This window comes from Gavia stellata, chromosome 20, assembly GCF_030936135.1.
Source record: "Gavia stellata isolate bGavSte3 chromosome 20, bGavSte3.hap2, whole genome shotgun sequence".
Lineage (NCBI taxonomy): Eukaryota > Metazoa > Chordata > Aves > Gaviiformes > Gaviidae > Gavia > Gavia stellata.
Genome location: NC_082613.1, coordinates 10177445 through 10201977, shown reverse-complemented (window position 1 = coordinate 10201977; position 24533 = coordinate 10177445). Strand labels below are relative to the sequence as shown.

General features: G+C 39.2%; 1 protein-coding gene across 1 annotated transcript in view; it reads right to left on the bottom strand.

Annotated features, from left to right (window-relative positions):
* Positions 1-24533, bottom strand: part of PREX1 (phosphatidylinositol-3,4,5-trisphosphate dependent Rac exchange factor 1) — a 168833-nt gene that overhangs the window by 43072 nt on the left and 101228 nt on the right. Inside the window, exons 7-14 of the mRNA XM_059827031.1 lie at positions 24114-24247; positions 20608-20723; positions 17588-17737; positions 14407-14554; positions 10155-10255; positions 6414-6517; positions 5652-5701; positions 1296-1371 (exon numbers count right to left, since the gene is read on the bottom strand). Coding sequence (XP_059683014.1) covers positions 1296-1371; positions 5652-5701; positions 6414-6517; positions 10155-10255; positions 14407-14554; positions 17588-17737; positions 20608-20723; positions 24114-24247 — 879 coding nt within the window. The remainder of the gene's footprint in view (positions 1-1295; positions 1372-5651; positions 5702-6413; positions 6518-10154; positions 10256-14406; positions 14555-17587; positions 17738-20607; positions 20724-24113; positions 24248-24533) is intronic.

The following is a 24533-nucleotide window of genomic DNA, read 5'->3' as shown; positions in this document are numbered from 1 at the left end:
TAGCAAAGACTGATTTACCCACATAGACAGAAATTCATCTAAGTCATAGACAGTGATTTAAATGTTTAACAATGTTCCCCTTTAACTGAGCACAGAAAAAATTTCCCTCATCTTTGCATCTGTATACATGTACATACGCACACATATACACAATATAAGTTACAGAGTCATCTGTATCTCCATACCTGGCTTTAGTACATTCTGGGTCAATCTTAATGTAAAGTTCAGTGATCAGGAGAACTAACAGCCAGATTAACCTACCAGAATGAAGAAAAATGGGGAAGGAAATAAGCTACCTTTTCCAGACCAAGAGCTGATGTTTTACCTTGCTATCTGAGTCTTTCTGCTGCCTACACCTCTATGATTAACTATTATATTGGCCAGATTAGTCTGATTACATCTCTCTTCTTTGGCCAAAGCAGACTTTTTTTCCCCTCAGCTTTTCAAGAATAAGATCCCATTAAATCACACGTAACTGATATGATAGCCTCAGTACTAATATCCATGCTCTCCTCTATGCTCTTAACAGGAAAACAATTGACTGCTCCATTCTCATCCAGTATTTGGCACAGAACAACCTTAAATCATATCAATCTTATTAATGTAGGAGGATGTCAAATGCAATTGCAGGAAACATTTCTGAAGGACAACATCCCTGGTTGTCAGAGGCCTGATTCTCATTCAAACTAGACTCCTTTTATGTTATTTTGGTAGTATAGGACTTAATGTGATTCTGAATCAGACCATCATTTAAGACAGAACCAGAATGTGCATTTAACTCTATGATGGTGAGCAACGTGGCACACTCTCCCTTTAGATTGCTTCAGACTATCAAAGCTAATTTTTTCACTTCCAGAGCTACAGGTTCTTCTCTGTAATTACAAGGTAAATGTGGGGTAACTACAAATTCTAAAGACAATGGTGTAGTTGTTGGTGTAAAACTTAGATTCATTTTTCAATTAATTTTTCAATTAAAATGGTACCACACCTATACGAGATTAAATGAGATCAACAATGCTTTAAATGTCTTCAGAAAAATCATAAGAAATAGAAAAGATCCCTGAGAACAGCCAGTCCACCACTTCTAGGGCTAACAAAGGACTTCCTTCCTCTTTATGCTGCCAGATAGTAAGTTTTCACCAAATGAACAATAACAGAAAGCATAAGATTTTAAGTTCAAAGAATCAGAATATGTTTAATTATGTTCTATAGATAAATGTGTTTTATTTACTTTTAAACAGAACTGAAAAATTAAGCTACTTGGCAAAGACAGTAGTATCTTAACATTTTCTTACCTGTGCAATAAGCCAATCCACTAGTTTACTTGCAGGGATTACTGATTTGTAGGTCTTTAGGTGGTAGTCACGGTCTCTAATTAAGAAAGAGAATTCAGGGAAAATCAGGACAAAAAAGTAAGCATTTCTTTTACACTCTAAACCTACATATACTATTGTGACCTACTATTATGAAGTTGAGGACAGAAAAAGAATTATGGATAGAAAAAAAAAAGTCTCCCAGCCACAAATAAATAAGACAAAGAATAGGAAGCAGATATCCTTTTTCTCTAGAAGAAAGGACTAGTTTTTAAACTTTTCTAACAACTTAAATCAGGAAGATATTTCAGATCAATACAGAGCAGTGTTATTGCAAATTTCTCTAGATGTTGTTTCAAGCCATCTTGAGAGAGCTCATATTCCTGCCAGAGGCAACCAGGACATTCTTTTCACAGATGTACTGAACTGCTTCTTTTAACTCAGGTTAGAATATTGCCACCATCGGTCCTGTTGAAAACCACATTCTTCTGGCTGGAAGTAATCTTCTAGTTTCCAACCAAATCCATTCACGTGCAGTTTACATTTATTGGCTCAGTGCCAGCCACATCTATAAGCTTAAACAGTTCTTCTCTAGTGTTTACGCATCAATATATTCATACACAGTGACCCTACATATTCTCCTCTGTGCCCCCTTAGGCTCACTGAATTAAGCACCTTTTAGCCTACTCTGACAAGAGAGGTTTTCCTGATTCTCCGCACCTGTTTAGATTTTACTTCCTTTAGCAAAATATCACAGAGTAGCCAGATACAAACAGAGTACACCGTGTTCTTCTATGGCATTAGATAATTTCAGCCATTGAAAATAAAAAAAAAAAGTGTTGTATTTAGGTCTTGTAACACAACTTGCACCATCTCACACACAGCCCTTGTAGAGAGCAGCACTGTTCCTGAAATAAGGAAAAGAAACCCTATTGTAACTTGCCGCATTTAGCAGTTTTCTTCCGTTCCTCTTCTCAGAGCCTTGGAGATAACTGATGTTTTTAGTCTTTCATAAAATACTTCAAAAGAATTTTGATACAAATATAAGAGGACTATGTGGCTTAGGACATTGGGCTCTAACACCTTTCACCTCCAGGTCACTGGATTTAATCCAGCTCATGAGAGAATGAAAAGTTCTTTCCATTTTAAGGCTGTTTACTAGCCCGTGTGAAATAAGTTTGGTGGTCTTGATCCAGTTCCTAGTTCCACATCACAAAAGCCATTACCACAATTAATTTGCATTAATTGGCTCCCTTTTTTTGAGTCTCAGTAGAGAGGCCAAATGCTGAATGGCTGTGAAGAATTAATTCCTCTCTCACCCTTGGAGGTGGTCCTTCTATTTCAAGCTTGAGGTCCACTGGCATGACTGTGGAAGGAAACTTTCACAGCCACTGTGACTGTTTTACAGTCCGGATGTATCTATACAGCAGCTCAAGAGAAGACTTTATTCTTCAGTTCTGTCAAATCGACCTCTTTCGTTAGCACCACACCATTTGATATTTCCTTTTTTCTAAAAATCTAAAATCAAACCACCATCTAAAATTCATCCTACTTAGGGTTTCCTTTTACTAATCATCTACAGATACAAATATGTAGCAACTGGCTTTTGTAAATAAATGCAGAGAAATGCCTGTGTGTTTGCAGAATGCAGGGTGTGAGAAATTAGCAAGGGAAGCAGGATTTTCAGAACTTGGGAAAAAAAACCAAACCCAAACATGACAGCATTTCCAGAAATATGTGTCCGCAGAACAAAAGCTTTTTCTCATAGTGCTTACACACATTTTTCGACTTGTCTTCCAGTAATGTGCTAAACCCAGCACAAAACTGTGGGAGTTTTCAGGGCAGTTTTTCCCTCTCACACTCTTTATCTTGAGAAAATGTGCTTTTGAAATGTCAGAACAATAAAGCAAAGCATTAAAATATTGAGTACTAATGAGTAGGCGTTTCCAGATTGTGAGAAGCAACTCCCAACATTTTAATACAGATGCTGACATAGAGTTTTGAATAAGTTGGCATCAGGATCTTGGTCCAAGGCCCAGTCTTTCACTGCTTGTAGTTAAATGCTTGTCAGGATTAATATTTCAATATTTTGCCCCCATTTCAATCTAGCCTGAACAAGAGCAGAGCATGAATCACAGAATGTTATCCAAAACCATGAGCCGCAGGTGAATAGTCAAATATAGATGTGGGAACCATTGAAAATTTGGTAGAAACTTGCTGCCTTACAGAACCTTGAGGAATATAGTGTTCTTCACAGGGTCTAGCCCATCTACACATTGAAGTATTGTCCATCACATGTGTAAGTGGGAGCAAGTTCTCCCACCCTCACAACTTCCCTGAACTAGATCAGAGACATTCAGAACCTTCTCTACATCTAAAATTTTTCAAAATGTTTTACTTTTTATGTATCATCCCCCAAAGCAGTATGCTTTGTTTCCAGTGGTGTATATCATCCTGTCCTCAAATTACATCAGTGTCAGAGTTTACTTAAATAAAATTATAAAGGCAAAGGCTACATGGAAACTCCTGGGTTTCCAGGGAAGACAACTAAGCAAAAATACATTCCAAGGTTGTCAACAAAATAATTGAACTTTTAACTTCATGATTCCTCCAGATCCTCTTGGCACATGCACCTGCTACTCCAAGCAGTTTTGCCAATTTTCTAGAAGGAAGGTTGCACCAGAAAAGTAGGCCTCATCAACCTTGCTAGCATGATTGCAAGGATCAGCAGTCTGAAGATGCCAGATAAAGCAGTGGTCCAAAGGCATAGCAGAAAGTAATAGGTTTGGCACAACTAACTTGGCTAAAAGCTAGCTCCTTTAGGCTAACACATTAGACTTGTCAGAGGCAAAAAGACATGATAAGAAGACATGAAAGGATGACAGCCTAGGAGATTCAGTTTTCTAACAGGGAGATAAAAGGAAGAATTAGTAGGAACGAGAATGGCGGGAAGAAGAGCCTGAACATACTGAGAACGTTAAGTCTATCCAGAATGATCCTAAAACCTCTGACAGTCTGCTATTTTTCGCTGGTCATACACAGTTTAGATTCATGCTGTCACTAACACAGATTAATCCTGATATTAGAAGATTTTCCAGCTGGGATTCTATTACAAAAATAGCACATTGACAAAACACCACAAGACAGGTCTATGGTAGTTATTTTGTCCCTGTTGATTCCCTAAGCGTAAGACTACATCCAATTCATTTTGTGGGTACCCTGAGATCAGTGAAATTTTTTCAGCTTCACTTACCATTATTCCTACCCTGCATGTGAATTGCCATCTTAAGGGGTGAAATTCGTATGTGCAAATACACACATGCATATACATAACCATTTTGCCTACCAAGGGCTGCGTCACACTTTCCTGCTCTCTCTTCATACCTTTTAAGCTAACTGGCTATTATGACTGATGAACTGTAACTATCTTTGCTGCACCTTTTAGCATGAAAATGGCATCTCTCGGTGAAACATCTGTTGTATAACTCAGGGACAAGCGGTCAGTTCTGTTGAATTTGGGACTCTAGCCATGCCCACCAGAGGTTGTTTTCTTCCTCATCAGTTTTTTGCATGTAAAAATGAAGTTATCTGAAAATGCCTGATTTTCCATCATAAACACCTAAACAGAACACCTACGTGGCTCAGGGTGGTTTCCATTATAGGCCAGAAATGTTCATCTGATGTCACAGTAAGGCAACAACATCTGAAAATCATCTCCTGGGATCTGGGAAGAGTTAACTAGCGCTTGCAGATTGTCTCAATCCTTTAGCATTTATTAATACAGAGCTAAGTTCTGAAGATTCCACCCAAAATTTTCAGGGTTTTTTCAAATTACAGCTTCAGGTTTTATTCTATTTCAGATTGTTTTTTGTTTGTTTAGGGTGCTTTGAATGAAAGAATCCTAGCATCACACTGGAATCTGTTTACATCACTTTAGCATCTGTTTACATTTTCTATAACCAGCAGCTACAATCACACTGCACAATCTGCCCTGAATCAGTAGTCACATATTAATCACACCCTCTTTAACTCCCAGAAAATGTCAGAGTAAACAAATAAACTTCTGTCATGCTAACAGTTCTCATGAACTGATAGTGGAAGCAAATGTCAGGAAGACTGTAACACTAGCCTTTCCCTCTCCCAGAACCAGTTTCAACATCCTCCAGCAAAAGTACAATTACCAATCTAAACTGTGGAGATAGAAGGGTAGTAAAAGAACTGAGAAAATGCAGAAAATTACTGTTTATAATAAGAAAGAAGAAAGATTTCAACAGTAACACGTCACCCCTTTAGCAAAGCCAGATAATATATACAAAGGGATCATGAAGGTGAACTTACTTTACCACTGGAGTATATAGGCAGTGTAGTCGGCAGTAGAGCCTCACACCCTGCGGAAGGAAAGATGCATGGTATTATCAGGTTTTTTCTTTTCAAAGAAACACTGACTGGCTAAAGCTAGCAAAACCTGGACACTGATGTCTCTATTCAGCTGGAATTATCTATTGATTAACTGTTTTTCAAAACAGTTCCCTTATCCTGTCAAACATTTTTTCTTCTTTCCCTGCCTCCAGAAGCCGAAAAACCTGTTCTTTTATCTCTAATCACCTCCATTCCAACATTTTCTCCATTAATCCTTCCTCACAATTAACCCATGAACTTATGCCCATAAGAAGAAATCCAATTTATTAAAAGGTATATGGGCAGATACGGGATCAACAGAACTCATTTGACATACAATTATCAGGAACAGCAGTTAAATATTGATCTCTTATCTCCCTGAACCACAATGCCCAGAGTTTCAGCAGACATGTTGTATTATGGCCTACTGTTTTCTTTTAAGATCTTTTGTTACTATATTAGGATTGTAATCAGCAGTGTTGGGTGCAGTCACAATTGTATTGTTATTTATTGCTAAGCTCTGCTTCCTCTCCCTACAGTGAATGTCTCCTATGGCATTAGGATAGATAGCTTAATACAACAAAGATAAACAGCATTAGGGATCTCCCATACAACAGGGCAATGACATTTAGAGGTAGAGCGAACCCTTTTGATGGTTGTTATGCAAATCACAAGGTTCCAACTAAGAATGGTAATACAAACCTTGGACATGATGTCTTCCAATTCACTTCTTGGTTTGTACGTTCCATCATCATAGCGAAATCTGTACATCACCTGCTCATTCTTAAACTGGTGCTTATCTGAAACTAAAACATCAGTATGACAATTAAAATCAGTTTTTTCTCCCCTGCCATGTTCTTCATAGGCCACTTGGTATGTCTACACCTAAGGATTTGCTGCTATCACTTTCTGAAGAGAGGACTCAGCTCTTCAAGTTTCCCCTTATTGTGTTTATATATGCTTATGTGCACTTGTGAATAGCTCCACCAACAAAAGCAGTTTTCTAAAATACTGCAGCTCTAATAAAATTGAGATTTCTTTCTTTTACACTAGATTCAATTTATGTAAGGCTTTGGAAACAGTCCTAGTGAAGGTAAATGGGACCGTCTGACTTCTATGTTTTATAAGTTTTGAACAAAGTTCCTGCAAATTCCCACAGCAGTTATCACAGCACTAAAGTAATTTTTGCAGTTGCCCAAAGTTCTGCAACTCCAAAAGCAGAAAACGTACTAGTGGGAGGAACTACAGCTGCTAGAGGTATTCTTCTACCATGGTTCTTGTATCTACTAGTGAGTTCCTTCTAAAAATTAAATAGTATTCTTGAGAGACTGCTTTTTCACCCAGAATAGCCATTCCACAGTAGGACAGTTAAAATCTTATTGGGTAATGCTACATACTGATAGGCTTTAAAGGACACAAAAGGTGTTTCAGTGTGATAAGGAACCATTTCAAAAGAAGCATTGGCCAAAATCAGAAAACAGTTAAAAACACATTTATCCAATGCACCAAACTGGAAGAGGGTTGAAGTCTACATCCAATTATACGTAGGTTTATCCTGTCTCTATTCTAAGGTAAACTATTTCAATAGAATATGGAGGTGGGAAACCCTCATACTGAAGATAGTAATTTAGTAACTAGTAGAAATTATTTGTTTCACTGATTAGTAAATAAGTGGTAATTATAAGTAAAAACTGCCAATGACTGTTTAAATACAAAATAAGTGTTAAAGTCTCTTCCAGATTTTACAATATGTAACATAGAAATGCCATTGTTCACAGCTTAATTTAATGGAGACCAGTTACAACTATGTAGGGAAGGAGAAGGAAATCTAGAGTAGAGCAATCAAAGCAGACAGCAGATAAGGTGGGGTAGCTTAGTCACTGTAGTCTTTCCTGCTTTGCCAATGTAACAAAATCATGATCAGATCTTTGTGCTTGAGCACCCTTTAATATTTTGGATGCAGTACTTCACAGTGTAGGCACAGCATTTGATGAACTGAGAGAAAAGATGGATTTACACTATTTAAGATGCATCTTAGCCTGAGTTTGATTAACCTGAGAAAACTGATTGCACTGGATGACTAAAGACAATAAAACTGGGTTAGACAGACTCAGAAGTACCAGGACCCAGATTTAGTCTGCCCCTTGCAGAGTGGGCAGGATAATTGTTTAGAAAGCAGAGACCAGAAATTCTTAAGACCTTCCCGCATTACATCCTTGGCTATGAATATTTATAATTAAGATTGCTGCTTTTGGTGATATTTTTCCTTAATTTCACAGAGTAAAACAAAATCTACAGGACCTGGTGTATATAATTTTGCATACAGTGGAATCTCTAAGCTGTGTAAGCTATTGACTTCTTTGAGTGTCTGCATGCTCTGGGTTTTGATTCTCAATTGGATTTAGAAATACAAGTCTGCAGAAAGCATCTTTTGTGTCTGGCACACAGCACATCAGGTTCTGATCACTTCTCTCTGTGACAGGTACCAGAACTTCCACATCAGCAGTCCCAGATAAAATAGCCAGAATTAAAGGAGATACAGAGGAAATTGAGTGATAAAACACACAGAGCTCAGCACTTAGCACAGAGCTCAGCATTTAGCAATCTTCTATGACTCTGCTTCTCAGGCAGGCTGAGAGATCAGCAGTTTTCACCTGACAGAAATGTTATGTCAAGTCACAACAAAAGATAAAAGATATTGCCTAATGTAGAATAGGGGTAAGGGCTTCATTGTGGTGCTTAAGTTTCAAGTTCTTGCTACATTAGGAGACACATAATAGGATACTTTCATGTCTAATAATTTATCAAAATCTCAAGGGATATTTCCTTAAGTAAATGCAGCATTGCAAATACCTTCCAATATCTACAGGAACTGTCATTGGAAACACTAACATCAGGAACTCTAACTAAAGGTAACATTAAAACCAAATGAGATGCATCTTACTGAGGGCATTTGGGTAAGGGGAGCAGTAGATATAACAGCACGACTTTCTTTGAGCTGTAAATTTGTGTTTAGAGTAAAAGGACACCGCTGAAAGCATCGAAGTATGAAGTTATGGCAAGGTAAACAGTCATCATGAAATAACAAATCTCAGGAGAGCTTTTTGCACCAACAGTGCGGGTGCACACATTCAGAATGTAGGCAAGTAAGGGTGTAAGCACAAAAGAGTATTCTTCATCCAAAGGGGGATCCCTACACATTGGAGCCAGAGTGTTTCAGTTCTCCAAAGCCACAGTTAGGGCCAAGTACTCAAAAGCGTTCAGTGCTTTTAAGCTCATGCTCAAAGCCCTTCAAAGTCTGAATGTGCCTGAAAGTATGTCTTGGTACCTGGGGGTGGAAGTCTATGTGCAGGAAAGATTATGGTACTGCTCATATTAAATTTCTCTATGCGTTAATTAAAAGAAGATAACAGACATCATTTCTTAACAGTGTTATTGTCACCTGAAAGACAAGTTTGTGGAGCTGCATTACCAAGAGATTAAAGCAAGACTAGCCTAATTAAATGGCTCCCCTATTTAAATTGGTTTCCAAGAGATTGTATGGAAATGTAGACCACTAGTGACTTAAGACCTATATACCTTATTCCTTTGATGTGCATTTTGCAGCTAAACTTACCTGAAAGTTGAAACTGGGGCATTTGCTGTCTAACTAAAATAGGACTATGTTGCTCTGTCTGCATAACGTAATATGAAAATAATAGGAAACGGCAGGATGAATCCGGATTTAAAGGACATAAACTGGAGAAAGACCTTATTTTAGTAGAAATGCAGATAGCACAGAAAATTTTCAAACAAGCATCTTGTGCTACTTTGGTCATACAGCAATTTTTTATGTACTATCCCACTCTTCTAAAATACCCCTCATGACAACACTTCAAGGTCATCTGCTGGGTGTGATGAAGAAATATGGTGCATCACTATTTTAAAGAGAGACATTCTTGCCAAACGAGCTGGAAAGAACAAATCCCACCACAAACCCTCCATCATCTCTTTTCTTTATGACAAGCAGTCTCATTAGAAAGAATGACCTATTGTCTGGAGCCCCTCACTCTGTTTGTACCTGTGCCCCATTCTAAAAGACCACTGCTCGACTCTCCTCTGTATTGCTGATGTTTCATATGGAAAACTGTATTTATTGATCACTACAGATTTTCCAACACACAAAGTACAAAGGAATATACACCTGATATAGTCTGCAATGAAGATGTTGCAGAGAAATCAAGCAACTGCAGGCATAAACACTTTCAGGATACACAACAAGTCCTGTTTTCATGATATAAATTTGCCCACTCATTAATTCCAAAAGTCATTAAACGTTTGAGGATTTGAGGGTATGGTACAGGAAAGTATTGAACATCATGTGAACAGCTACAGTCAGTTTTCCACCCTCATTTCCAGGGCATTACTGAAATCTGACATCTCTTTATGGTGTGGAGAACTCACCATGATGAATAATTCCATTTTCCAATAGTGCCTGTCCCAGGTTGACTCCTTCCTCTGGTTTGCTTATCTCTCCAATCTCTGTAAGCCATGATACAAACTCACTGCAAAGGGAAGCAGAACAGAAACAATTAGCTTTTTCGCTCTGAATATAAGCAGACACATGCCTCTGCAAGTCATCAGCCAACCACAGCAGACTCTCTCCTTGAAGCAACTGTGAAAACTGTTGTAAGTGATGATACCTCTACTAGGTGGCTCGATTTCCTACATTTCTGGAGGAAATGCTCTGCAGATCTCCTATATGTGACTTTTCCCACCATTCCCCTTAGCTCATAATTAGCAAGCACACAAAAGGAAAGAAGACCTGGCTGGATCTATAAAGATGCTGCAAATCCTTATTTTATTGAGCAATCCAGACATCCAAGGGGGAAAAGGAAAGCAAGATTAACTGATGACCTTAAAACCAACAAGCTGGACAGTAGAGAAAAAAGCTACTTCTATCCAAGCTATCCCTCCAAGCAGTGTTCGTGGTCTGACTTAGTTACATATGCTCACCTTTCTTCACCAGGCCTGATTTCTGGCCTGCCGCCCCCAGTGGTGTAATTGCATTGGCTTAAAAGGAATCACAGTAGGACTTAGGACAGAAGATTCAGCCTACTGAATTCAAGCACAGAGCAGTAAGAGAGAGCACAAATGCCACTGACAGGTTAATCTAAGGTTATTTACTGGAGTTGGTGTCTGGCAGATACATAAATGATGCTTCTAATTTATAGATGAAAAGTGCTAAGTCTGTCTGCTCATGCAGCACAAAACAAAACCTCTCTCCGGTGAGGGGCAGAGCTGCACATATGGGCAGAATAAAAGCCAAAAAAGGATAGATATGTAGGATGTTACTCAATTAGAAACAGTAAGTACTGATGAATACAGCACTGCCAAAGCCCTAGGGGGCTGAGTTGTTTGCCAGGTTAATTAGCGTTTATACTAGAAATGTGTTAAATTCATAGAGAAGAACAAAAGGAATATATGAAAGTAGAGCAACATATGGGAAATCTGAGTTCAATAAACCACTTGGGTGCTTGCCAACGTGCAGAGGGTTGCTGCTTATCAAAACCAGTATCCATGCCTCCTCTTGTGGGCTCTAAATTAAGTATTTTTAGTCTCTTCATGTTTATCAGAGCTGACTCATCTAAGCTGTAGGTAGTATTTGCATTTTGCCTTTAGAACAACAACAACAACTTCAATACTGAAAATTTCGGTTTGCTGAGGGGCTACTCTGTAACTGCCGTAGTGTAGAAAAAGCAGCAGAATCTATTCAACTCTGCCAGGGGAATCCCATGGAAACCAGCAGAGTTTTGTAAAACTCCTAAGGCCAGAGTACTGTCATGATGAGTCAGAGTCTCTGTCTCCTAAGGAAAGCTCATTCTCAATTTCCCAGTGATTATGAACTGTTTCTAGAAGTATTTAAAAGCTGAAACAGAATATAAACTGCAGAGGGAGAAGTAAGAATGATCCTCCACTCTCACTACTGACAATACAAGACACACACTGTGGAGTGCCCCATCACAAACATGCTGGCCAATGACTGTAATCGTGTTACGTACCCAAGGTAGATGCCCAGTTGCTATACATTTTTCCATCAAGTGCAATGGGTCTATAGCAGTTTACAGCACTTAAACAGTTGCCCAAAACTTCAGCGGAACATTGCTACCCTGTTAGCTTTCCTGCTTCCTTTTTTTGGAACTGTATCGCTGGAGGAGTTTATTTGGATTTTAAATGTAAGGCAGTCTTCTTAAAGTTTGAAATTGTGACCTGAAAGGAAAATAACTGAATGCTACTCTCACAGTCCTGAAGCTTCAGAACCATGGGATGGTTTTCTTAAGAGCTACTTTTAAGACTTCTGTGGCCTTCGATTCATAAGCAAAATCAGTAATCATTTGCTCTGATGTCTTTATAAGCACTGAAAAGTACATGACCAGAAATATTCCAAGACATTTTTTAGGCACATGCTGGACTGTTGCTAAAAAAGCATCAACTCAAAAAGTGGATGGCAAAGCTTGATTTGTTTCTTCATCTTGTCCTAAGCAGTTCTCCAGTATAATTTAGCGTATCCTCACTTCCCAGTGCTGCCATGCTCAGTTCTCATCTGGCATGCAAGTCAGGACACCATCTCCCATCTATACTTCTGAAATTAAGTGACTTAGAACAGATGGGTTTCTACTCAAGAAATACACAGGAAAATCCAACCTGTCCAGGTTTGTGCAATCTGATCAGATATGTTTGGAATCTCCTGAGGTTAACAGATCCTCTCTATTACATTTTGCAATCAATTTAGTTCAGTGCTGAAAAGCATAGCAAGCATATAATTTACATATATTGGCATCAACACACATCTTTCCCACTGTATCACTACTCACGTATCTAAATGCCAGTACACCTGAGGAGTGGTTACGAAAATGGCTTTGCACTCAAGCAAGTCAGCTGCTGAAGTTAGGTTCAATAAACAGCCTTATAAATAAATGCACGTGATACTTCTGAAGATATTAGGATTAGTTCATGCTTTTTTTTTCTGCAAACACATTCTACCTCTTGAATTATTAGATGCTATCTGATATCCAAAGGCCAAGACAAAAATTATTTTTCATGGCCTTAGTGTAACTCTCAGCTGCATGTAGCAGAAAACCACTAAGTACATCTCAGCACAGTTATCAGTGACTCCCTCAGGCAGGAATATCTGGTCACAGCCAATATGCATTGTTCAGGGGAAGCCCCAGGAGTGATATGAAAAGTTTGGGAGTCATGACTGGATTGTACTGATTGAGTTGCACTCAACTGAGTTGCCCAGGACTGTACCAACAAGTGACTGTTGAAAAGATATCAGCAGAGTTGTTTTCTATGGGGAAGACTGGAACATTAGCAGAAATAATGCTTTTGTCAGAGATCAGGATACCTGTAGGTATCTCAGTCCGGGCTCAGTCACCCATTAGCAAAGTTAGGTCAAGTCCTCACTACTGGAGTGTCAGGTGGCTGTCAAGCAAACTGAGGGCAATGAGCAGGACAGATTGTAGAGCATGTAAGAAAACAGACATTTTAGAAGAAAAAGGAGTAGCAAGAAATCCCAGGTAAGACTTGAGACTAAGCAAAATATCAGGGAATGCACAACAGACTCATATTCTTCCAGCGCTGATATATGTAAGTTTCTGATCTGGTACCTCTTGTTGCATGGAAAATAGGAAATGCTATATCACGCCTCCAAAATCAGAGCTTAAAGGTTTCAATCTGAATCCATCAAAATCAAATGGGGGGCTGGGGGAGTGGTGTGTGAGAAGAAGAAAAAAGCAACCAAATCTCCAAAAAACAAAAATTTTTTTTTATAGTTGAAATATCACCAGCCTATGCTACTAGACTGCCTTATGTCAGGCAGAAAGACAATGCATCATTTCCACACCCTGTGCACAAGGAATGCTGCCTGCAAACTGCCATTACATAGAACAGGGGGAGGGAAGGGAAATGGATGGATAATCTGCCTCTCAGAACTTTTTTTCCTCCCACACCTGATCATTTTGATCATAAACGGCTGAGGTGGAAAAGTCTTCTGAGGTCAACTGATGTGTCTCCCTCTGTGCCATGCAGGACATTTCCCTACAATAGCCCCACCACTACCACATCTAATCTCTAATCTGATTCATCCACAGGGTCTCTACTGCCTCATACATGTCGTTCTTAAGAATTATTTTGTAATATCTAGCCTGAGTGAAAGAGGGTTTTTTCAGCCAATAAAGCCCTATACTTCTAACAAATGCATCAGGTCTCCTGATGCACAGAATTTCTTTGTGTCTGTTACAGCGACAAATAGGAAACTTCTAAATTCATTCCTGACACTTGCACAGTTCTGCTGGATTTAAACATCACCTGGTAAGCATTTGCTTGTATACAAAAGAGGATACAGGTTAGGCCACCAACAGCCCTGAGCTTGTGGGAGTTCAGGTATTTTTTCTTACTCCTTTTGCTGATTGGAAACAGCTGTTATGAGTTACTCTACAACAGAATGAGCTGTCACTATACAGCCTGCATATGGCGTAAAATAGAAATCAATGATTAATTTTAATAAATCACAACTGTAACAGGGGTTATGGCCTTTTCAATTAAGCTGCATCAAAGCACATCTGATCTGACCTCACAATGCCATACCCAGAAAATCCAGAGTCCGTTCTTTTAATTGGTATGAAAGGGCCTTTTCAATTCAAATGCCACTTACTTGCCAAGAAAGCACTTGGGAACAGTGCTTAATTTTCTCCTCCTGTCTTTGATAAGGTTCACTTTCTTGCTCATCATCATTTGGTACAGCTTCTCTCCTTTCTCTGCAATCATGACGTATGCATCCCTCTCCATTCCCAGTTTCAAACCTGGAATACAAAGCAGAAATTCCTTCAGATCCTTAACATCAGATGAAGTGTTTGCTTAAAGTCTAAACCTGAGGCCAAACAAAGTGGTAGAAACACAAAGATTAACTGACTGACTTTCCAAATAAAGGGGAAACTGTGTCATTTATTTATCTGAGTACAAAACTGTCATTGGTGAGTTTAGCACCAACGAGATGATTGCAGCTTTTTTTCTCCATTTTAAAAAGTAGCTTTAAACTTATGGTTACGTCACATCATACAAAGCAGAATGGTTTACAGAACATGGAAAAGTTCCAAACAAGGCAAGATAAAACATACACCTTCTGAAACTCATTTCCTGTTGCAATTTCACTTTTGACCCTGAAATAACTGCCGACATAAGACTTGTTCAAGGCAGCTAAATGCTTGACAAAGTAGATGACTTTTTGAGTGTTCTATTACTTGAAGCCAAAAATACAAAACTGCTGAAATCAAATTCACATCCTTAAATAAATCAAAACTAGACAGGAACATTATTTTCTAATCCTTTCTTAATTAGCCTATTTACTAATACCCCTAGGCTAAAAATACAGTTTGACAATCATATTATCCAGTCAATGAAAGAAATACTGAATGATTTAAGGAATGATAGATAATTGGATATAGAGAAAATTTCACTTCCACTTTGTATGACTTTACACACAGCTTAAATTGAAAATTGCTACAGTCAGGAGGATGATCTCTGAAAACAATAGGTGTCTACGTTACAACTATCATCATAACTGGCATTTTCTGGCACTCTTCCCTTTAGATTTGCAAATTGCTTCAGGAGGACAGCACATGAGAAAAGCTGTTTTGCTGCTGTACATGTGTTGTCTCTTCTAGCCTGAACGTATTGTTTTGTTTTCTGGCTATGTTGTTCTAGAACTTGCAAATCTAGGCAACACTGGAGTCCAAAACAGAGGCACAGATTTTAGACATCTCTAAGATTAGCTTGAAAACAGGCAGCCTGAATTGGTCCTGTACTTACGTGCCTAATTTTTACAGAGATTGACATTAGGCAGAATTTAAGTGATCAGTGTAAGGCTAGAAAATGAAAAACTGTACATTCTTTGGGAAGCGCAGTTCACCCTAACTGGACATAAATCCTGTTGCTGTATGGTAAGATACTGAAATTAATTAATAGTCTTCTATGTCATCAGAGCTAGAGGTGCTTTCTAGCTTTTTGAAAACGCTTCATGCATTTGTTTTAGAGGTTTGAAATGCCTGTTGCAGAATTAGACTTGCACAACGTTTTGTCTTTCAAATACAGTATTTCTTTCATGTGTCCAATATGTGACTAAATGTTTGGGCTCTGCAAATCCCCTGGCTTATTGCTGTTATTCTTCCATCGTCTTCTTCCCCCAATACTGTGACCCAATTCAATGCGAATGCTGACACGTGTAGCTGAGGCTAATTTGCAATGTGAACTTGTGATAGAAAACAGCCTGTGTAATAGTATACATGTTTCCTGCTGATCTTAGATCACTGAATTCCCCAGGTTCTGATGTAAATGGCAGACTGGAATGCACATTCTACCCAACTCATCCTATAGAATTGGGAATCTCACCAAGCTTTCTAATCCAAACACTGATATCTCTGTGACTTTACAAGTACTCTGATCCAAAGGAGATTTTTCCAGTAAGGCCTGGATTGTCTGCCAGAACATCTACGCTTATCCGAAGTGCCTGTCATCAGCTGCCACATCATAAAACTGTATGACAAAAGGCATCAGAAAAAAAAACCCCTCTTACTAGCCAATGCTGCATGGAAAAACTTTGAGAAACTTTCTATTAAGGAATAGTCCTTTTCCCTTCCTAATATTTATTTCGGTCAGTATATTCACCTCCGTATTCTCAAGCTCCCTCTTTATATATGGTCTGTTTTTCTAGTGCTGTCTTTTTACTTCTTATTGAACCTTCTCTCTCCTCACACATTTTACCCGATAATTAAAAAAAAAATAATCAAAACCGATTCTCTCTGTTGCCTTCAGTTACTTCTGAATTTACACCATGCCCTATCTACATTTTGAAGGTAGTATCCTTGCTATTATCAAAAGGTGTATTGAGGTTCATATATGATAAGGTATGTTAGAAATGTTTTATATTCTGTGGTAACAAATAACATTGCCATGTGCATTGTGTTTAGCAGATTAGATGCAAAGCATTGTAACATATAAACTAAGGTTTGGATTTCAAAGGACATTAAAGGATTTAGATTCTCTGCTTTCATTAAACTTCAGTGACAGATCTGTAACTATCTTAAAATGCTTTAAAAATCTAAAGCATTATTGCTTAGCAAGTACAAGTTCTGAAAACACACCACTAAAAAAGGGTCTCAGACTGACCTCTTTCAATATTAGCACAGATGAGCAATTACATCTTTACTGGAGTTGTGCTTGCAGAGAGGGGAACCACTTCTAAAAGTCAGGCACAGAACGTTTTAAAATAAGTGTCATTTCCTCTGGCAATGAGCTATTATTTTTCCCTTTGAGCAAACAGGGAAACAGGTTCACTTGTGAAAGACTTTTAAAGGAACTCAGAACTTTTATCACCCACCCTGATTCATGGCTTTGTAAGCTTGCTTCTATTGTACAACACCATTTCAAGATAAGCTTAGTTTTTGTTTCATTCCACAAGAACAGATAAAAGTGACAAGCATCTGCATACATTTGTCACTGCTGTCAGTCTAAGCATAGTATTTCTAGAGTTTTTCTCCATGAACTGTTCTGTTTATTTCAAGATCATGGAGGCCAAGTTTGTGAGAACAAGTTTGTGCCATTGCCTCTGGAAAAAAGCTGCACGCAGGATTTTCTTCTTTCGTTTTACTGATAAATACAAATACAGTTTTATCTTGTTTACAAATAGAAGACAAGAAATTAAATCTATTAAATGTAATCTTTTCATAGTAATTCAACGCATCAAAGAAACTGACTCCAGCAAATAAGAATATTTGATAAATATACTGACACAAGTCCATAAGTTCATTCTGTGCATTAGAAATACATTATCCACTTACTCTCTCTCTGCTCCCTTTCCTTGATTATAGCATCCAGCCATTTCTGTTTGTCCTCTGCAGTCTTGGCCATACAGACAAACCATTTGTTTTTGGCTGTGTTGTGTATCTTCCAGCCATTTGTCACAGTGTAGCCGTTGCTGTGGTAATCTGCTGTAAAAACCCAAAGCACAATGCACACAGTGAATAGAAGGCCTGCTACTTTAATCAAATCAGTGTGGGACACCTTAATTAAAATTTTCTTCTTTGAAGAGCTTGATTTCTGGAGGTGTTCCTCATGAATCAGTCTTACTGACTGTCCATGTGACTGGTTGTTACTTACCACTCTGAAAGTACAATTATTAATAGAAGTATCCATGGCTAGGCACTTACGCTGACTGAATGTTTCATTCCTAAGAAAGACTCTCTGTAATTTCACCTCAGAAGAACTAAAATATTTTAAATACGACACCAGTGAAAAAGTCTATCATGTTTTTTCAGGTTATTTGTTCTGACCTTTCTGGGGACATGCTAACCTCTTGCACTGTAAGGATTTTTGTCCACAGGACACGGGAACTCTTTAAATGTCAACTGTTTAAAGGACATAATATTAATTCCTGACTTATTACAGTAAGAGCAGGGGCTGGCGTGGCCTTTGTGGATGAAATCAGAAATGCATCCAGTCTTTCTGCTTATGTCAGAACACAAGAATCGTAACACAACTGCATTTGCATATTTCATTCATCGCCACATTCCATGCTACTGATTTGATGCTAAGACTAATTATTTGGTAGTATTCTAAATGAGAAGAAGATCCAGAAGTTCTGTTATTATAGCTGTAATGGCTTAAGATGTAAGAAAAGAAAGGATGGAAAGAAGATAAAGTATCTTCTACTAAATTAACTTGGATTAGGAGAAAAAACAGACAAGCTTCGGGGTACACAAACACTTCACACAGAATCACTAAGGTTGGAAAAGACCTGTAAGATCATCAAGTCCAACCATCAACCAACACTACCATGCCCATTAAACCATGTCCCACAATGCCATGTCCACACGGTCCTTGAACACCTCCAGGGATGGTGAGTCCACCACTTCCCTGGGCAGCTTATTCCAGTGTCTCACCACTCTCTCAGGAAAGAAATTTTTCCTAATATCCAGCCTGAACCTCCCCTGGCGAAACTTGAGGCCATTTCCTCTTGTCCTGTCGCTAGTCACTTGGGAGAAGAGACCAACGCCCACCTCTCTACGACCTCCTTTCAGGTAGTTGTAGAGAGCGATGAGGTCTCCCCTCAGCCTCCTCTTCTCCAGGCTGAACAACCCCAGTTCCCTCAGCCGCTCCTCATCAGACTTGTGCTCCAGACCCCTCACCAGCTTCATCGCCCTTCTCTGGACACGCTCCAGCACCTCAATGTCCTTCTTGGAGTGAGGGGCCCAAAACTGAACACAGCATTCGAGGTGCGGCTTCACCAGCGTCGAGTACAGGGGCACAATCACCTCCCTACTCCAGCTGGCCATACTATTTCTGATACAGGCCAGGATGCCGTTGGCCTTCTTGGCCACCTGGGCACACTGCTGGCTCATCTTCAGCCGGCTGTCAACCAACATCCCCAGGTCCTTTTCTGCGGGAGAGCTTTCCAGCCACTCGTCCCCAAGCCTGTAGCGTTGCATGGGGTTGTTGTGACCCAAGTGCAGGACCTGGCACTTGGCCTTGTTGAATCTCATACAATTGGCTTCAGCCCATCGATCCAGCCTGTCCAGATCCCTCTGCAGAGCCTTCCTACCCTCGAGCAGATCAACACTCCCGCCCAACTTGGTGTCATCTGCAAACTTGCTGAGGGAGCACTCGATCCCCTCATCTAGATCATCGATAAATATATTAAACAAGACCGGCCCCAAAACTGAGCCCTGGCGGACTCCACTTGTAACTGACCGCCAACTGTATTTCGCTCCATTCACCATGACTCTCTGGGCTCGGCCGTCCAGACAGTCTTTTACCCAGCAAAGAGTGCACCTGTCTAAGCCACGAGTCACCAGCTTCTCCAGGAGAATGCTGTGGGGAACAGTGTCGAAGGCTTTACTAAAGTCCAGGCAGACAACATCCACAGCCTTTCCCTCATCCAACAGGCGGGTCACCTGGTCATAGAAGGAGATCAGGTTGGCCAAGCGGGACCTGCCTTTCATGAATCCATGCCGGCTGGGACTGATCCCTTGGTTATCCTGCATGTGCCTTGTGAGCGCCCTCAAGATGAACCTCTCCATAATCTTCCCCGGCACCGAGGTCAGGCTGACAGGCCTGTGGTTCCCCGGATCCTCCTTCCAGCCCTTCTTGTAGATGGGTGTCACACTGGCAAGCCTGCAGTCATCCGGGACCTCCCCTGTTAACCAGGACTGTTAATAAATGATGGAGAGCGGCTTGGCAAGCTCCTCCGCCAGCTCCCTCAGCACCCTTGGGTGGATGCCATCAGGCCCCATAGACTTGTGAGCATCCAGGTGGCATAGCAGGTCGTTAACTGCTTCCTCCTGGATCATGGGGAGTTTATTTTGATCTCCATCCTTGTCTTCCAGCTCAGGGAGCTGAATACCCTGAGGATACCTGGCCTGGTTATTAAAGACTGAGGTAAAGAAGGCCTTAAGTACCTCAGCCTTTTCCTCTTCCTTGGTGACAATGTTCCCTCCCACATCCAGTAAAGGATGGAGATTCTCCTTGGCTCTCTTTTTGTTGTTAATGTATTTATAGAAACATTTTTTGTTATCCCTTACGACTGTGGCCAGATTGAGCTCTAGCTGGGCTTTTGCCTTTCTAATTCCCTCTCTGCATGACCTAACGAGATCCTTCATAAGGTCATTTCAGAATGAAGGACTAGCACCTGAAAGCATGTCCAGTCTTTCAACTATACAAGTTAGTCTAATAATGAAGGCATCAGAAGTTACACAGCTTACCTAAGATTTCATTAAAAGAGATGGACAAGTACTTTTGTACCAACTTCCAACACAAGATCTTGACTCGCTGTGTTGTTAAAAGACAGTATTTGGTCTCTTACCTGTTCCATCTTCCACATTCTCCACCTCCATGACTTCAGTATTTATTCGTCCCCTGAAGATATACAGGGACCCGTTGATTGACTTTGTCCGTTTAGATGGTTTTTTCCCAGTAACTCTGCAATTAGTATTTAGACCGTTAGCAACACATAAGCGAATAGTGTAACATATATATGCATAAATTAATCTGAGATATGCCTATTAAAAAAGGATTCCAATATAGTGTTTTGTGGTATTTGATGATGTCTCTGATTTTAAATAATTGGAATACTCAATCAGCTCACAAAGACAAGCATACAACAGTGTCAGTACAGTGATAAAGAGCTTATTTCGCAAGATTATGCGAAGACTGGGATGCCTTCAAGATTTACATTCTTGTCAACTAACTGAAATGCCAGTACAATTGAACTGCACATGGCTTTGGGATGAAAACTGCAATATCACTTGACACAACATTACATTTACCTCCTTTGTTTGCCTAAAGCTTTCACAAATGTGTTATGCATACCAAGTTTCAAATATGAAATGAAACATGTAAAGAGGTTAGTGTCACATGGTCTGTCGTATGTGTGTTAAATGTATGCAGCATTTGTGAAGGTGCTGCTGTGGTGATTTTGCACCAAAGTTAACATCCTCATCCATAAGCTTTATAGTATCTCTGTTGAAGGGTCTTAGAAAAAATTTCAGGAAAGCACTTTTCATTGCTAGTTATGTTCTTATTTTTATGTCTAGAATAGGTTTAAAACTATCCAACTGACACCTGCTGAGCTTTAATATCTAAGAACAACCCTGCTATGTGAACCAAAACACAACTGGTCAAATGATCATCATTTGAGATGGCAGGTGTCCAAACTCTGTACAGTGAAGGGATTGCTGTGGCAACGTGCCAGGAGCTCATAAGACTCAAGGAATATTGCAATAAAAAACAGCTGGGGAGAAAATTTCTGTCAAAGTGAAATATTTATGATAAACTGAGGTGAGAGGAGAATCACCAAGTTTTTCTGAACAATTTTTCCTTTTACAACTAGCTTTAGTGACAAACATACATTCAGTGATGACCATATATTTACATCCAACCAGGGTGACAGGGACTGAGATCTTGGAGCTATTAGATCATTTCCTAACAACAACTGTTGGAGTCAAAAGAAAAGCTGTCCTGGCAGCCTTAGCGAAACCCTTTAAATACTCAGCCCATTTCCCCACATGAAACATATTGCTCCTGACATCAGGATTCAATTTAAACAGCAGTCTGTGATCCTGCTAAAAACACAAAACAATACTCAGCCCTGAAAACCTGTATCATCAGTTTGTCAGACTTCCCTAAGCTTCTGCAAAAGATGAGATTGCAGTCTTAGATCTAAAATCACGGATCTAATTCTGATTCTAAACACATCTTAAATTGGTCTCAACAATGCTACTCCTAATTTACACTATTGTGAAAAGATACGGTGCCCAAATTCAAACGGCTGCATTGTCGACTACTTATCAAAGATTGAGACCTGAATTCTGATTGCACTTTTCAGTCAAGAAAAACTCCAGTGATTTCTACAAGATAAGCATATTATAAGTGAGATGAGAACCAAGTCATTTAATTTCAAATTAGGAACAGACACAGGCAGGTTCTGGGTTGTGTTGTGGGTTTTGTTGTTGTATTTTGGGGTTTTTTTCAAAATCTGTGTCCCACTAACTTGTCAGTTGTTTGTCCAGCAGCTGGCCAAATGATCACACCAGCACAACTGGATAGACATTCATTTCCATCCTGGACTAATTATAAATAGCAGCTAGACAGGAGAAATATCCAAAATTAAAGTCGTTGAGCAATCCCTAAATATATCTTTTACATTAGGCAATTCCCAGCAGACTTAATAAAATATTCTACTTTCTAATGGAAATCAGATTCTCGACATTTCATCAGTTCAAGCTACATTATTAGACAAAGAGAAACAATATCGATCCTTTGGGAAAACCAAAGTGTTACAGCAGCCTCCTCCAAAATCAAGCCGAACTACAGAGTAGCTTAGTAATATCTCCTGTACAAAAACAGAGTTGCTTCAAAGGCAGTAGAACATTTTGTTTTCTAAATCTTAGTACTCCGGGAAAAATGCCTGGACAGCGTGGGAGGGGGTAGGTTAACCTGAACTACAAACAGGACTAGAAAACCAGTTTCTAAGAGCTCTGAAGAAGTAAAAGACTAGACATCAAATTGATTTTTATTTCTTTTTGTAAGAAATATTTTTCTGTTAGAAGACACACGATTTTCTGAACTCTGTTTCATATGGAAGTTTGGATTTTGACAAATCTGGTGAAGTGTCAAAATGAAATGTTTCATCTTTCTTGCTTCATTTCAACAGAGTCAAAATGCTTCAGTTAGATAATATTAAAAGCCATGTAAGATTGAATTCTGTAGATTTTTTTCAATTTAATTTAAATGCTTACACTACATTCTAATAATTCCTAATGTTGATTTCACCTAATAAATTGTATTTATGTTGTATAGTTTCAGCATTATCCACACAAAGAGTCTGAACATTACTGAAATTATTTTTTCCCAGCTTAATGGTTCCAAAATTTCTATTAAACAAAAAACTGGGAAATAAAACGCAAATTTTGAGATACGAGAATTTTCTTTGGAGAGAACACTGGTTTTTGAGAAGTTCTAATTAGGTTGGCCATTCTACTTGGCCATCACCAGTGAAGAAGTATAACTTGAAGAAGGGATATTACAGAAAAGGGAGGAGGAGGAGAATCTGTAGTGTAGATAATGCATTGTAAATTCAGAAAAGACCAAGACATGAGAATGAGACTGGAGCTGTGAAGGTGAAAAGCTTAAGAACTGAAATACAGTATAATTGCTGCAGAAGCAAATTGCGCGCCACACTGCCAATGCTATTTTAATAATAAGCAGTGAGTGTTAATAATGCTTAAGTTTTATAAGGTCAAATGATGCAAAAATTGTTACTAGAATAAGAAAGGAAGAAAACACACAGAACACATGGGCTGCAAATGCTGAACAGCAACTTGCTAATCTTCATCTCTTCCTCACTCCTCTGTACCCTGCATCTATTTAATGTTTTCTTAGTCTTACACTTTCCCCTTTCTTGGTTTTATATCATTTTTCACGTCAACCTCTTCTGCTTGGAATAACCTCACAATGAAAGCTGGCAAGGCCTCCTTCTTCACATCACTCCTGGAGACCCATTTGCTCTGGGAACCTTTCCAGCTGTAAGAACTCACTCTGTTTTTTCTGCACTGTATCAACTTCTGTCTTTGGATTGCGCACTTCTCAGGGTGGGGACCCCATTACTGTCTGGCATATTTATCCTACCATATAGTGACTTCTTTCTCATAGTCTAAATAATAGCAATAGTCAAAAACAGAGGAAAGTCACACCTGTGACTCAGCCCTACAGAGCAAAGGGAACAGTGAGCGATCAGTAATTGATCATACTTTCTACTTACAGAACTTCTGAATGGCCCCATTATAAAACCATAAAGACAGAGGGACTCACCTGGATTTCCTCTTGCAATAGACCAGTAGATTATCAAATAGAAAGAACATTCTCTCCTGGATATTTCCTGCTGAGATTTTTAACAAAGTCCCTTGGAGCAAGAGCTGTGTGCAGATATCTGTCAGATTTGACCCCTGAAACATAGAAGAGTTATTCTTTATTTTTAACTTCTTGTGTGTGTGCGCAATGAAGGATTTTTACTAAAACACTGTTATTTTATGTGCATGTCATTAAACTGTGAAATAACTGATGCACTCATAAGGAGGAGTACAGGAGCATCCTATCAATAAAGGTCCCTTTTCAGAAAAACAGCCTGAGGCATTGGAAACATTTACCACCCAGTTCTGGATCTCTTAATGGTTTTTGCATTTCTCTGAGCTGGAAGGAAGAACAACTTAGGGTAAATATAACTTCCTTCCA